The sequence below is a fragment of the Myiozetetes cayanensis genome, unplaced genomic scaffold, assembly GCF_022539395.1.
Source record: "Myiozetetes cayanensis isolate MyiCay16 unplaced genomic scaffold, myiCay2020 scf5-8, whole genome shotgun sequence".
Lineage (NCBI taxonomy): Eukaryota > Metazoa > Chordata > Aves > Passeriformes > Tyrannidae > Myiozetetes > Myiozetetes cayanensis.
Genome location: NW_026087742.1, coordinates 40101 through 55018, shown reverse-complemented (window position 1 = coordinate 55018; position 14918 = coordinate 40101). Strand labels below are relative to the sequence as shown.

General features: G+C 44.0%; 1 protein-coding gene across 2 annotated transcripts in view; it reads right to left on the bottom strand.

Moving 5' to 3' along the window:
- Positions 1-6625: 6625 nt before the first annotated feature.
- Positions 6626-14918, bottom strand: part of GABRR3 (gamma-aminobutyric acid type A receptor subunit rho3) — a 37879-nt gene continuing 29586 nt past the window's right edge. For both annotated transcript variants that reach the window (XM_050333568.1, XM_050333567.1), the window contains 4 exons: positions 14663-14803; positions 11858-12010; positions 9487-9683; positions 6626-8519 (listed from right to left, as the gene is read on the bottom strand). In XM_050333568.1, coding sequence (XP_050189525.1) covers positions 8226-8519; positions 9487-9683; positions 11858-12010; positions 14663-14803 — 785 coding nt within the window. In that variant the 3' untranslated portion in view covers positions 6626-8225. The remainder of the gene's footprint in view (positions 8520-9486; positions 9684-11857; positions 12011-14662; positions 14804-14918) is intronic.

Here is a 14918-nt window from a genome sequence, read left to right as displayed (position 1 = left end):
AGAATACCCATGAGGCACGACTTCAGAGGATCCCGGGTGGTAGATGTTGAGAGGCACAGGGAGTCTGTCCCTGTAGCCTCCACCAGAGAGATCCAGACACTTTTCTTGGGTTGCTGCATCCAGGTTGGAACTGGGAAGGCTATTGCCATGTGGAAGCTGATGATCAGGAGACAGGTGTAGGTGATGGGTCGTTGTGTATTCGGACTCTTTTTGATGGAATCCATAATGGGCCCGAATCTGCCAAGACACAAGCATGTCCCTTCCCCCATGTGATAAGAGGGAAGGGACCCCTCCACTGATCTGTTAGTAAGTCTTTATATATTACTTTGGCTTTTGTCATGTGTGGTGATTGACTGGCTGAAAAATGTCTATGAACAGGAGGAAGATCCTCACTGTCCTGCCTGTTTAAAAAATTTAAAACATACATGGCCCTAGCGAGTTTCTCCTGGGGAGTGAGACCTGATCCCCCCTTTTCTTGTTTTTCCAACATGTTTTTCAGGGATTGGTGGCTGCGTTCCACTATTCCCTGTCCTGTGGGATTATGAGGGATGCCAGTGGTATGTTTGATGCCCCATTGTTGTAAGAAAATTTGGGTGCCTGAGGACACATAGGCAGGTCCGTTGTCTGTTTTGATTTGATGAGGAAATCCCATGTGCGCAAAGGCTAGGGTCCAATGTTTCCTAGCATCTCGACTTTTTTCACCTGAATGTGCAGTAGCTACTAGGAATTTAGAAAAGGTATCAATTGAGACATGGACAAATTTAAGTTTGCCAAATTGTGAAACATGTGTCACATCAGTTTGCCAAATTTGAAGGGGCTCTAAACCTCTGGGATTGACTCCAGCAGGCTGGAGGGGAGTAACTTTTTGGCAGTCAGGGCAAGCCCTGACTATATCCTTTGCCTGATTTTGGGAAATTTGGAATTGTTTTCGTAAAGCACAAGCATTTTGGTGAAAAAAATCGTGGGAGATCCTTGCCTGCTCCAATTTCTGTGGGACAACAGACACACCTGCAAGGAGATCTGCACGGCGATTTCCCTCTGCCACAGGACCTGGAAGAGTGGAATGAGAGCGCACGTGAGTGATAAAGAATGCATACTCTTTTTTCTGGATAAGGAATAAAAGCTGCTTAAACAACAGGAAAAGTTTCTGATTAGAGAAGTGTTTTAAATGTGCATTTTCAGCTCTTTGCACCACGCCCACCACATAAGCAGAATCAGATATTATATTTAATTGGACCTTATTAAAAATTTGGAATGCTTGAACAACTGCCGACAACTCTACCAACTGTGAAGATCCTTCAACTTTGTGGATATCCTGTTCCCAGGTTCCATTAGCACAACAGACTATTACAGCATTTCCGGTTTTCCTGGAGCCATCTGTAAAGACTCTGAGTGCTCCTGGAAGTGGTACCAGAGATTGTACAAATTTAGGTTCAATTGGAATTAGCTTAAGTTTTTGTAACAATTTTTGACTAGGGGGATGAAATTTAACAATCCCCATAAAATTTGCAATGGCCAATTGAAAGTCTAAAGATGTTATCAGCATTTGTTCGAGTTGGTCTGATGTCAGGGGAAAGTAGATGGTGTCAGGTTTCTCCCCTGACATCTCCCAACATCGAATTCTTCCTTTAAAATATACTTTGAAAATAAGTTCTGGTAAGGTAACAAGTGTCTTGCCGAATTGGTGGGATAAAAAGACCCACTCCCACAGGAGAAAGTCAGTGTTTTGATGTTGTAACTGGCCAAGAATGCCAAAAGGCTGTTTAGGTCCCAGGAGAATAATCAGAACCGGTGGTAATCCTAGGACTTTCCTTTGGCTTTGCTGTTGAGAAATTTTTTGTTCCACTAACTGAAGTGACTTTTCGGCTTCCGGTGTTAAATGACGGGGGGACCTCAGGTCGGAATCTCCACTAAGCAATTCAAACAAGGGATGAAGTTCGTCAGTGGAGATTCCCAGCTGAGGTCTGACCCAATTAATGTTTACCTAATAACTTTTGAAGATCATTTAAGGTATGAATATTACGAGTGATCATGACTTTCTGTGGCGTGATGGACTGCTGGGTAATTCTCCACCCTAAGTAGAACCAAGGAGAAGCCCATTGGATCTTTTCAGCAGAGCTTTGCAACTTGAAGGTTAATCATTCCGAGGTGACTCCTTCCAGGCTACAGCCATCCACGTATCGTGCCTTCCAGCTTGCAAATGAGGTCTCGTCCTCTTCCCCAGGTTCACGTTGATCCCCAACATCCTGCGAGAAGCACAGGTAGTCAGGAAACTCAGGCATTCCATCTGACAGGGATGACAGCTTTTCAAATAGTGCTGGCAGAAAGCTCTCTGAAAAGTCCCTGGGTCATCTTTTGAAAGACTGCTCATAAGGAAAGAAGTCCTTTAGGCTTTTAATGGCTGTTGGTAACTCAAAATCATTCTCTGCAGTTGCTGTGATGAAAATCTACATTTTGGCTTAACATGTAACAGTGGCTGCATTACCTGTCCTAGTGTGTACATGTGTACTGTATTCCCCCAAAGACTGCTCAGAGGCATTTGTGGGGGTTTTTAAAAATAATTTATGCACTTGTTTCACTGTTTAATGCAACAGTGTCTTTCAGATGTTTGATGACAGAAAGACTTCCCACCTGAATTTTGGCACAAGGGTACAATTTGGTCAGGTAGGGGTGAAGAAACATAGAACTGGGGGTGACGGGTGCTTTGCTGGAAAACAAGCTCTTGCCTACAGATGCTACCAGGTGTCTCTGATATCTCCAGAGAGAAATTGCTGTTCCCTGCCATTTCTTGGTGTTTGAAGCATAGCTGTTACAGCAAGAATTAAGGAGCGTGGGTTCCAAGTATTATATAAACAACAATGGTGATAAAATGTTTCAAGCAGTCTTTTGGTGTTTCCTACGAGGTTGTAACCAGCATTGCAGCACCAGTAGCAACACTGGATACTGTGTCATTTTGTGGGGCTCCTCGGTCCCTCACAGAACTCCTGAACTGCGTTTCACTGTTCTATGGGAATGAAATTTTTTTGTCTTTCAGACAACCAATCAAGGTGTAGCAAAGGTGCCACCCACCACAGGTCCCCGCTAAAGCAAAACACATCTACTTGCCTTCCAAAGCTGGATGGAAACCTGCCAGAGCTGCCTTTGGCTATCGTACCTGTGGGGAACAAGGGAAGGCCAGTGGCACAGCAGTCCACCCATCCTTCTCAGCAGATTTCAAGCCAAGCCTTTCTGTACCTTCTGCAGGTTCTTCCTCCAGCCAGGATCAAATGCTTCCTTCCTCTGAAAAAGTGATCAACCCCCCACCCCCATCTCCCACCCAGCCTCTCTGTCAGAGCAAACCTGGTTATTCCAGTGGATCTCTCTTCAAAACTGGGATCATAGGGTTTTCCAGGAAACAATAACAAGGACAGAGGTGAGCTCACAGGTTTCCAGTTCTAATTATTTGATGGGCATAGGTATGATCCTTTTATGTTTTACAGTCCCCTTTTTCTTACTGGAATAACTTTAAAATGATTCCTTTAGCAAAGCGTGTGAATTTGAGAATTCAAATTGGAGAGGAAACGATGCCAAACGAATGGCAGGGAGAGCTCACAGAATCCTCTTGGAATCCTGGAGTGGTTTGGGTTGAAAAGGCCCTCAAGGATCATCTCATTCAGGGACACCTGCCTCAGGTAGGGACACCTGCCGCTGTGCCAGGCGGCTCCAAGCGCCGTCCAGCCTGGCCTTGGCCACTTCCAGGGATGGGGCAGACAGAGCTCCTGTGGGCAACCTGTGCCAGGGCCTCACACCCTCCCAGGGAAGAATTCTCTCCTAAGGTCCAATCTTTGCCATTTTTCTGCAGGAAGTGGGCTGTGACACAGGAATTGTGGGGTGGGCTCTGCAGTGGGGACGACTGCTGCTGCCGGGGAAGGGCACCTTCCCCCTCACACCCAGAAGGCTGGGAAGGGATAACATCTGCCTGGAGCTGCCTGGAGTTGCTGTTGCCCTGGGCTTTCTGTGCCAGTCATGGCCACAGGATGATGCCAGGATCACTCCAGCCTTGGGACAGATGGCCTGAAGCCAAGCCCCAGGGCTGTGCAGGGCAGGTGGCTGCCCCTCGGCCCCGGAGTGCAGGGGGGTGTGGAGGGAATGGATTGCCTGGGCTTTGGCAAATGGATTACCTGGCCCCTAAAAAGACTATTGACCTCTTCCAACAGGAGAACATTGAAGCAAAAAGTGCCATAAAGAACTGGAGTTTCTGCAGAATAAAGCCTGGAAGTATCCCCCTGAAACACACCCCACTGGCCTCATTTCCACAGACCAGTCGCCTTGGCCAGCAGGAGTGTCCTGGCAGTCCTGCTGGAAGTGCCTTTGCCCACCATGGAATTTCCATTTGACACTGGCAAAGCTCCTCTGGGTGACCCCTAGCCCCTGGAATGAGCGGACTGGGCTCCCAGGGCACTAAGTCCAGGCTTGTGTTTAGGAAGGAGCAGGGGAGCCTTTCTCTCGCCCAGAGGAGCTGCAGTGTTTACCCCTCTGGAATAATAAGAAGTAGAAAAAATAAAAACAAAAGAAGAAATAAAAGAAAATGAAAAAAAAAAAGAATAAAAATTAAACTAAATATAAAAAGAAAATATAAAACACAAAAGAAAATTAAAAAAAAAATTAAAAGTAAGAAAACGAAAAAGAACCTCCCCCTCCCCCCCGCACCGGGGGAAGGACAGCGGGAACGGGGAGCGGGTGGGGCCCGGGGGAGGCCCCCTCAAGGGGTCGGGGCCCGCCGGGGGCGGCCGAGCCCGCGACACCGAGCGGGGAAGGAGCGGCCGCGCTAGGGCCTGGCCGGTTCTCGGGGCACGACGGCACTTGTGGTCTCCCGTCTCTCCTGGGGACCGGGGGGAGAATAAAACGAGCGTTTTGAGGTGAAACCGCAGAAATTAGTGAGGGGCATTCTAGGGGTAAAATGGGGCACCAGAAGTGAGAGCCGTCTCCGGCCCTGAAAGTCTTATAGCTCCGTAATAAAAATGCCCGCCGCGGACCGACCGGAATATTTCCAGCGCTGTACAAAGAACGCGCCCCCCGACCGGAGAGCCCTGCTTTGCCCTGCAAGAAGATGGCGGCCCTGGACCGGAAGTGGTCCAGGTCAGCTCTAAAGATGGCGCTGCCAGCACTGAGAGTCATCCTAGCCCGTACTAAAGATGGTGGAAAGAGGAACCCAAAGTTATTACGTATTCAGTTTGGGGACTTGGACCGACAATTTGAATTCTGGGCTGAAACAAAATATCAACAGAACTTTTCTTCCAGGAAAGAAAGCCTGTAACCTTTGTGTTTCAGGTGCAGCTGGTGGGTCAGCCTGGGCCACTCCACGGGCAGCAGGAGCTTTCTGTGCTGGCACCTTTTGTCCAGGAGGAATCTTCGTATTCAATTTTGGGAGTGTCCCTGCCCAAAGGGAAGAATCCTTTGCCAGTGGTTACATTCACAGCTGGAAGTGACAATAGTTTGTTCCAGCAAAGTAAGCTGTGTAGGCTGTGCCTGGGAGGTAAATGCAGGCAGGAATGTCTTTCCTTCCACAACCCCTTGTGGACTAGTTTGCTGGACAGCCTACACTGGGGCATGCTGTGCTGCCCTCAGGGCTTCTGCTGCTGCAGATCCTGCAGGAAATTTAGAAGAGGGAACTGGTTTGGGTCAAGAAGCACATGGGAATTTTTTCTACTGGAGGCAGAAGGTTCGCTGTTGGCTACACAAATACTTCTTGTAAGGCAGATAAAAAATACCGTGTCAACAATGATGTTGTTATAAGTTAGTATAAGAATTTAGACAACTCCATTCCAATTAAACATTGATAAGTTTATTAAGCAAGCGATAATAAAGCAAAACAGCGCTGGGTGGCCTGGAGGGCAAGTGCCCTGCCGAAGCACACACCAAAATGTAGTAAATGTTCCTTTTTATACATTTCCAAGTCCCGAGTTTTTAATGCGGCTGCGTTGAGGCTTGAGTTTGTAGCTCATTGTTAAGTGGTCATCTGGTATTTGTCAGAGATGAAAGGTGCAGTTTCTTATCAGTTGTAAATTTTACTGATACTGATACTTGTTTGCTTAGCAAGATGTCTGCAATTATTTTTACTGATACTTGCTTGATTAACAGGATGTCCATGAAACTTATCTTGTTGAATTATAACAAAAGTTCCTTATTCCCTCATACACGTAAGATTTTATGAACAAAGTTAACCCTTCTATTACAATGTTATATTCATGTGAAAAGTTTAGGACACACATTACACATCTGGAGCAATTAGATGGGATATTCTCAGTCAATCTGGAACATCTGCGCAGGATGCCTCCACAATGGCAGTGCAAGAACAAGGCTGTGATGGTATATTTTTATATATATCTACATTACACATTTGCTCAGCTTGAGATCTGATGTGCTGTTGCTGTTGGCAAAGCCTGTGTGTTCCCAGCATTGTCATTCCTGGTATCCTTCTGCTTTCCATGGCAGGATTTCCCGGAAGAGTATCAAAGCTGTCTTAGCTCTGATACATTTTCTAGCAGCCAACCATCTGCCCAAGTACCCACTGACTCCAGGAGATTTCAGTCAGCCAGTGTGCAGCATCACCAGCTTTCCCAGTTCTGGAACTGGCAGCTTGGCACATACAGCTTTTTGAAAAAGCAAGAGGCATCGCCATGCTATGAGCAAACAAAATGGGACCATGAAAAATAAATAAATCAAAGAAATAAAAAAATAAAGTAAGTAAATAAATAAATAAACAAACCAGAGAGTGGTTCAGGCTTTCAAATTTATTCTCATTTCCTTGACCAATAAACTTGACCAAGTAGCGACCAAGCATTTACCTTGTGACTTTTATTTTTGCCACCACAAAGGATCCTTTTAAACTGACTTTCCAAATACAAACTCAGTTCATTAAATGACAGACAAACCCAGTGGATGTAAGCGGAAAACACTCCTTCTTTGGGATAGTGGCAAAAGTAATCTTGATTCTTTTCTGGAGCTGTGAACACTTTCTATGGGTGTCCCCTGAACATTCTTGATTCAACTCCTTAGCCTGAACCTAAGGATATTTCCACGCAGGATTCATTTGAGACTGACAGGATTCCTGTGTACATCTGTTTTGGCACAGCTGATTCCTTTTATTCCTGTGTGTCTCAGTGTTCCAGGTCCCTGGACCTGTGCTAGGGATCACTGCTGCAAACAGGCATGTGCAGCTTCTCCTCACCATAACATTCAACCTCAAGCCAAAGTGAGAAGGAGGGGGGGGAAAAACCCCAAACTCACGTGCAACATCATAAAGCAGAAGAACTAGATTTTGCTGAAGATGTGGTTGGTTTGTTCTCCTTACAAAGTTTTCTAAAATCTCTGTCTCAAAGCCTGCGTTCCTCACACAGGCAGCTCTGCAGAAAGCAGGTGATTACAGCAGGTCTTTGTGAGGCAGAGGTGTGTGGGTGTCACAGGAAGGGCACAGCTCGTGTCAGGGATGCTGCTCATCCAGCTGGGAGGTGGCTGTAAGACACGGGGTTTGGGACATTGTTCCTCTGCTGCCTCAGGGACTGGGGAGCAAATTTTCTCCAAAACAAAGGTCCCATGAGGGCTCATGGACAATTGACAAGGGGGAAAGGTTTTTCTTGAGGTGTTGACAATATACAACCTACAAAGCCCCATCAGCCTTGCTTCTTGCTTTCTCCTCATCCCTACTCCACTGCTCAGCCATATCTTTCCCTCTGGTTACCATCTGAGGACAGAGGCTGCTGAGATGCACACAGGTTGCCCAGCAAAGTTGAAATGCAGCAGCTGAAACAAGGATAGGAGATGCCTGAAGATGATTGGTGCCAATTCCTACAAAAATGGACCACAAATGGAGAAAAAACCAGAAAGGCTGATTGAAGAGGAATGGTTTAAGTGTAGACAGAGACTGATTAATACCTCAGGTGGGAGCTGCTGTCTGCTCAGGCGTGTGAGAAAGGGCTCCCTTAGTGACCAAACTGATCTATGCTACTGCAGCATGAACTTATGCATGGGACTGCCCAGGTGCAGCACTGCACAGTCCAGCTGAAAAAGAACCAGATGTGACAGTTTTTCATTAGCAGTTTTGCTGCTAACCAAACCAGCCCAGGTTTGAGGCAGAAGTCTGTTTTGGAAACTTTCAACCCTTTCCTCTACTGCTGTTGCATTATTTTCAAAGTATGATTCTTCTCTTATACTCAAAATAATGTTTTGCTTACAAGGATTTTTGCTCATATGTACAAACCCCAGTAAAGAAAGTTGAATACAATATATACACTGGGAAATATAATCCTGGAATACGTGTCAATGACGTGATTGTTCTGTAAAATAATCCTGCCCACGTTTCCCTTCAGAGATCTCTTCAAGCGAGTTGATTCCACATTGGAGATGTTGGTTTCACTCGTCCGAGTCTCATTGTCCTCACAGGGGTCTGAGAAACCAGACAGGTCCATGTCCACATCCGTGTCGTGAAAGCAGCCATCAAAAGCCATGGCCTGCACTGCATCCATGTACACTCCTGAGGCCTGGCAGCAAAGAAGAGTTAGTCTGTGTCTGCGGGAGGCATTTCAGTAAATTATAAATAAATAAAAGAGGGAGTAAAGAAAGCTTTCCCTTCATTGCTGTTCCCTCTTAGAGAGCAAGAGAGCATATGGAGAAGAGGGTTACCTCACAGTATGGCAGTCTATGGGCAGGACATGAGCAAGGAAGGGGGTGCACATGATAAAATTCTCCTGTGTGACTGATTATTGCCAGCTGCTGGCTGGCAATACGTGCCCCAGCTTCTGAAACAGAAGAATCAAACTCTCTCCTGCAGGTCTGCACTGCTGGAGCTGTGGGAAATGACTTCCAACATTTCCATCAGATCATGTGAGCAACACATGTACCCTTTCTGTGGTTTTCCCCTTGTGATATGCCACCAAATGAGTTTACATGGGGGGATATTCTTGAAGCAAAGGTTTTAAGTGAGTGCTTCACAGAAAGCAGATGTTTAACTTGCAGCCATTTCTGCTTCAGGCACACTTTTCTAAAAATGACCTTGTCTTGGGACAAAAAGGCATCATTAAACCCACCTTTCCAATTGAAAATGGCAAAGAAGGAAAAGGAGAAATGGACCCTGCTTGATAGGAAATAGGAAGAATATCACGAGTGCATTCTGGGGTCTGTTTCAGAGACAGGCAAAATGTTTTGATTGATAGGTATTTGAGAACAGAAGGAAGGTTACCTTCCTCTGAGGGGGCAAAAAAGGGAGAAAAAAATCAGGAGGTGAGTATTCCCTAATATCTGCTACAAGAAAAGGAAGGAAGAAAAAGCACTGAGCTTCTCAGGATCTCAGAGAGGATGATACATTTACTCCCTTCAACCAAGTCAAAAAAAGGTGATATACAGAGTGACACAGAGATAGTTACTGTTCTTTTATCACAGTGGTGTATCGGGATTACTCTGTGGCTTCTATGGTGCTTTCTGAAGGCAACAATACACAGAGGACTGTACCTTGCCCCTTTTTTTGAGTTGCTTTCTCTCTTCAATTGTGGTGAGATAGTTCACTGCTGCGTATTCAATGACGGACAGGAAGACAAAAAGGAAGCTGATCCATAAATACACATCCACAGCCTTTATGTAAGACACTTGAGGCATTGAGGCACTTACTCCTGTCATGATGGTTGACATTGTCAGCACTGTCGTTATACCTGACAGAGAAAGAGGGCAGATTATCCTAACCCTGACCAGCTGGTTTTGTGCAGCTCATCACTGTCCCTTGGACAGCATGGCTTTGTGAGGGCGTAGGATTGACATCGCCTCTAACTTCATTACAGAGACTCTGAGAAGTAGAGTGAACCACGAAGGACCCATCCCGTGCAATACTGAAACCAGTAAATCAGCCCTCTGCTCAGAGCATGCAGTTGGAGCTGCAGCACAGCAGCTTCTAACAGCACAGAAATGAGGATGGTGATTGAGCAGCGTAAGGAGCACACTTCTGTGGCAGCTTTGGGCACTGCTGTGGAGAAATGAAAGCAGGTTTGTGGGCTTCCTCGCTTCCCAGAGTTGCAGTTGCCACTGCACACTTTCTTGTCCAGAAGAATCCCTAAAGAATCACCAAATTTCCTCCCCCAATCCTTTCTCAAACTGTACTTCTCGAGAACATTTATCAGCTTGTATGTCTCTGTCATAACTCCTTTGTTTTCTGAAAACAATCACCACAAAAATGCTACATCCATTGAAACTAAGAAAACAATTGTTGTTTACTTCAGTGTGACCAGAATTTCACCCTCATCTTTTCAATCTCTCCTCTTACATCAGCTATTCCTCTCATTTTGGTTTGCTCCATCTCAGAAAAAAAACAAACCAACACCTGACTCAGGTCTCGCTTTTAAAGAAATTAATGTGACACTGGAAGTGAGACAGCCCTAGCCTGTGAGCTGGGTCTCAGAGCAGCCCTTCTCCAGTCCTACACTAGTTCAAGTCCCCTGGCACACATAAAAGTTTTCCCTCTCCCTCTCTTCAACCAAGTTCCTTAGGTTGAAAGATGGAGTTTGAAATATATACCGTATAAGAGGAAATCAAATTATTTAAAATACATATACTCTAGGCTTGGGAGCTAAGCTTTTTAACCTTTGTTGTTAACATTGCCTATGAATTATGGATGCTTATGCTAATGAAGTGTGCTTTATTCATAGAACTCCTGATGCATAACCTTCTGCAGAAATCCATATATAAAGAACATGATCAGCAAAACCATCTTGTCAGCATTAAAAATGGCCTACTGAGATTTAAAAAGTTGTTTTTAAAGGTGAAGTTAAATTTCTTATAAATAAAAGGAATTAGCAAATGCATTAATAAAAGTAGGAAGGACGTACCATAATTTGTTTTCAGATGAACAAATAGATTCATATCCCATGTAATAATAGCTTTCCTGTGCCAATAGAAAGGGATCTGAGGTACCTACAGTTCTATTTTTGTTAGATTGAGAAAGCTATAGATTAAAATAGAGGGCTTTTTCACTGATCCAAGAAATATGACAACATACAGTTGGCTTCTGGGACCAGCACCAGTGAGAATAAAGTACAGGAGCTTCTGTACTAGTTATTAAACTAAGAGTTGCAGGACTCAGATATATGATGGTTACATTAGATATCTTAATGAATTTCCATCAGATCTTCAGAGATGATTCTTTCAGAATTTTTGAAAAAATATACTCGTTCCAAGGTGATCAGAATTAAATTCCCAGCAAAGGGTAGTCTTGAAGTGGTATTCTCTGAAAAAAAACCCCCAATAAACTTCTAGAGAAATCCCAGTATAATTAGTCCTTTTTCTCCTGAGCTGAGGTGTTCAGAACTAAAACTGCAAGAGCAGAAAGATGCCCAACTTACTCTTTGGTTTCCACAAAAGACTGCCTTACACAGTTAAGACACCAAACATTTTTAAGGTGCCTAGCAAAGGAAGGTTTTACTGCAATGGGCAACTGGTTCCAACTTGGTAGGAAGATAAGAAATGTTTCTAGATAAAAAGAAGAGCTGCAGAGCTTTTAGGCAGATTGTGCTATGCTTAATGAACCATGGATTTGGGAAGGGATCTGACTACCTGTTTGCTGAGAAGAGAGAAGGAAAAAGCCCAGGCTTTGCAATCAGGTAACATTCTACATCAGGGAGTCTGCAGAATCATCTCTTTTTGCTTCCGTGCTGTGCGACCCATTTTCTAATGTAACAAAGTCAGTCTGAGCAAACATTTCATTTCTACATGTAGAGGTTGACTAAAGGTGGTGACAACAGTGGCAGTAATAGTGTTGTTGAGGCAATTACCGGATATACTTGCTCACGTCCTGTGCCATTCCATACTTCCCAAAGAATATACATTAGAGACTCACCTAGTGATACTCTGGCAGGAACAGCTCTTCTGTCAATCCAAAATGAAACCCAAGACAGCATCACCATCAGCATGGCTGGAAAATAGGATTGCAGCACAAAAAAGAAAATGTGTCTCCGGAGGGCAAAGTTGATAAAAAGTCGGTTGTACCAACCTATTGAAAAAAACCGGAGAGGAACAGAGTGGGGAAGAAAAGAAGACAGATGTGTTATTCATGAGCTGTTTGCTGGCGTCCTCCTTCCAGCAGGAGTGATGTACCCACATCAGTAAGAGTAAATGCCTAAGAAAACTTGTCACCATCTTACTTTAACGTGGTACTTTGCAAACTGCCCATTTTACCTCAATAAAGCACCGCTGCCTTGGGAGTGAAGCATCACGACCACACACATAAAATACTGTTAGAACTCAGGTTAGGAAACTGGAAAGATTAAACCAACTTCAGGTGAAACTGCCAGGAGAATACACACAGGATATAATTTTCCAGCGAAGCCAATGCCCTGCCTTCTCCAAAAAGCAGCCTGTCTTTTCTCACGCTGAAAATATCCCGCAAGACGCAGTCCCTCGTTCCCCTCGTCGGAGCAACTTGTACCCCCGTGCTGACTCTAGAGGAGAGGGTGCCATCTAGTGAATTCTGGGGCATGCTCTGCCTGCGCAGCACAGCTTGTGTGCTGCACCTCCTGCCACGGCAGAGAAACCAATATAAAAGTGAGGTGAAAATAAGGCAAAAAGTGGGTGGCTGCCTGTCCAGGACATCCATGAGCCAATGCTGGAGGAGTCACACCATCACAACGAGTGACTTTATAGAAAAGAATATACCAAAATTAACCCCAAATAATATTAAACACACTCTATTGTGTTTTCAGTGTGGAGAAGGTTTGTTGTTTGAAGAATCTCTAAAATGGATTTAATTGTTGCTCCTTTGGAGCCAGGGAACTCCAAAGGCCTAAACACTACACTGAGATTCACAGGAAACAATGTGTGGAACCTGAAATGCAGAAAGTTGCTTTGTGAGCAGCATTTTTATCCATTTTTTCCTGAGATTTTAGGGGGAGATGACTCCCATTAGAGTTGTGCTGATTGTTCCCCACTATTATTTACTTGGTAGGTAAGTTTTCTTCCGACAAGAAGCAAAATAAAAGGGCAAGAGAAAGTGGAACCTCTTGAGCAAAACAAAAGCTCAAAGCCAAAGAAAAGTGTAAGTCTACAAAGGGCAGCATTCTAACAGATATGCTACTAAACACCATTTAGGTACTTCCCAGTGGTCCCTCAACTTTAAAGGTGAAAGGAAAGACTTTTTTTATGTTGCTGAGTTAAGCTCAAAACACTTGCATGTGAGTGTTAAGCAGTCACACTTTGCAAAGTCAAACTGCTGCAAAGCCCTGGGCACCTGTGAGAGTGCACTGCTGAGCACGAGGCTGTATTTACTTGCTGAAGTGTTTTTTGATGAGAACGGCAAGGCAGAGAGAAGCCAGCTGAGTTCCCAGAACCCAGTTTGAACACACAGTGGCAGCAGTTAGGTGGAAAACATCCCAGCCCCTCTTGCAACAAGGACAACTGTGACGTCGCTCTCAGCAAGGCACAGTTACCGTGGTCAGGTATCACTCGCCTATTCTCTGGGGAGCTGCAGCTCTGTTCTCAGCTCATAAACGAGGAAGAGATAAGGAGGAAGAACCTGATCAAGCTGTGAATTCCTCATTGCTTAGGCTGCATCACAATTTAAACTAGAATTTTTGCACTCGGTATCACCCACCACCACCTCCACTGGCTCTTTTTGAAATGCAAAAAGAAGCAAGCCTGTAAATAAAATACAGTCAATAAATCTATTTGCTGCTTTCCTGTATGGCTTAAAGGCTTTTTTTCCCCCAAAAGTGTTATGCACTTCATTTTATTACATGGAATAATTTCTATTTTATCTATTTGTCTTGATATAAAGGGTAATATCCCAGGTGAAATGAATTGACTCAGACTAGGAAGGGCAGTAGCAAGCATGCTGTTTTCTCTGGTTAAAAGTGTATGGTTAGACTACTTACACAGAGAAATATTTCAAAATTTATGATTGCATGTACAAATGCGAAGAAAACAAACCCCACCTTGAATGAAATCAAGACTACAATAAACTCCTAAAGCCTTGTGCAGTTTGCCAGAAAGTACAGTTCAAGATCTATAGGGAGAAATAAAAACTTGCCTTGGACAGATTAACCTGGATTTAAACTATGTACTACTGACATAAAGAGATTTTTTTCCTGCAACTTTCTGTATAAATACAGAACATTAAGCAGACCATGAATTAGACCTCAACAAGTAATAAATGGTCTCAAGTGGAAATCCTTCAGTTAGTAGACTTTTAATGACATTATACAACTCCAAAAATAAGGATATTTTAGGCAATAAAACACACTGGGATTCCTCTTGTTTGCTTTCTAATATTTGACTCTTCAGGATTCGCATTTTTGAGGTTTTCTGTATAGCCAGGACACAAAGATTCCTGTAAATTCAACACTCCAGTGGCTTTCAGAGAAGTACCACAATTTTGTTAGAGCTCAAAACAGCACATGTGCATTTTATTTTTTCAGGTTCTTAATGTCAGGTATTAAGTTACAAGTATTATTATGGTCTCTTCTTCTGATATAAAGTGCTATATTAGCAATATAAAGAGAACCAAGGCCCAGATTGACAAAGCAGTGTGACTGACAGGAACTGATCTCGCAGCAGCAACAGTCATTTATTAGCAATCAATTTGAATATGAAAGACATTCTGCATGATTGCGTCTTGCGCTTGTTTCTCCTAAAGAGAGGTTTACTATACCAGTACTGCTGTAAAAAGCTAATCCACTGGAAGCACTGAATTCTTCGATGAAAAACTGGGAGAGGGAGATTTGCTCATCTGTGGTCAAGGACTTGTTTCCGTGTTTCCAGTACAACATCAGATCATCTTCATTGTATGCATCTATGAGAAAGCAGAAACTAAAGTTACAAAGTCATTTAAGTTATAAAGTTACTAAAGTCAAGTCACCCCTTCTGCTAGAATAACGTTTTTGTTTTCCTTTGTTAGGGGGAGGAGA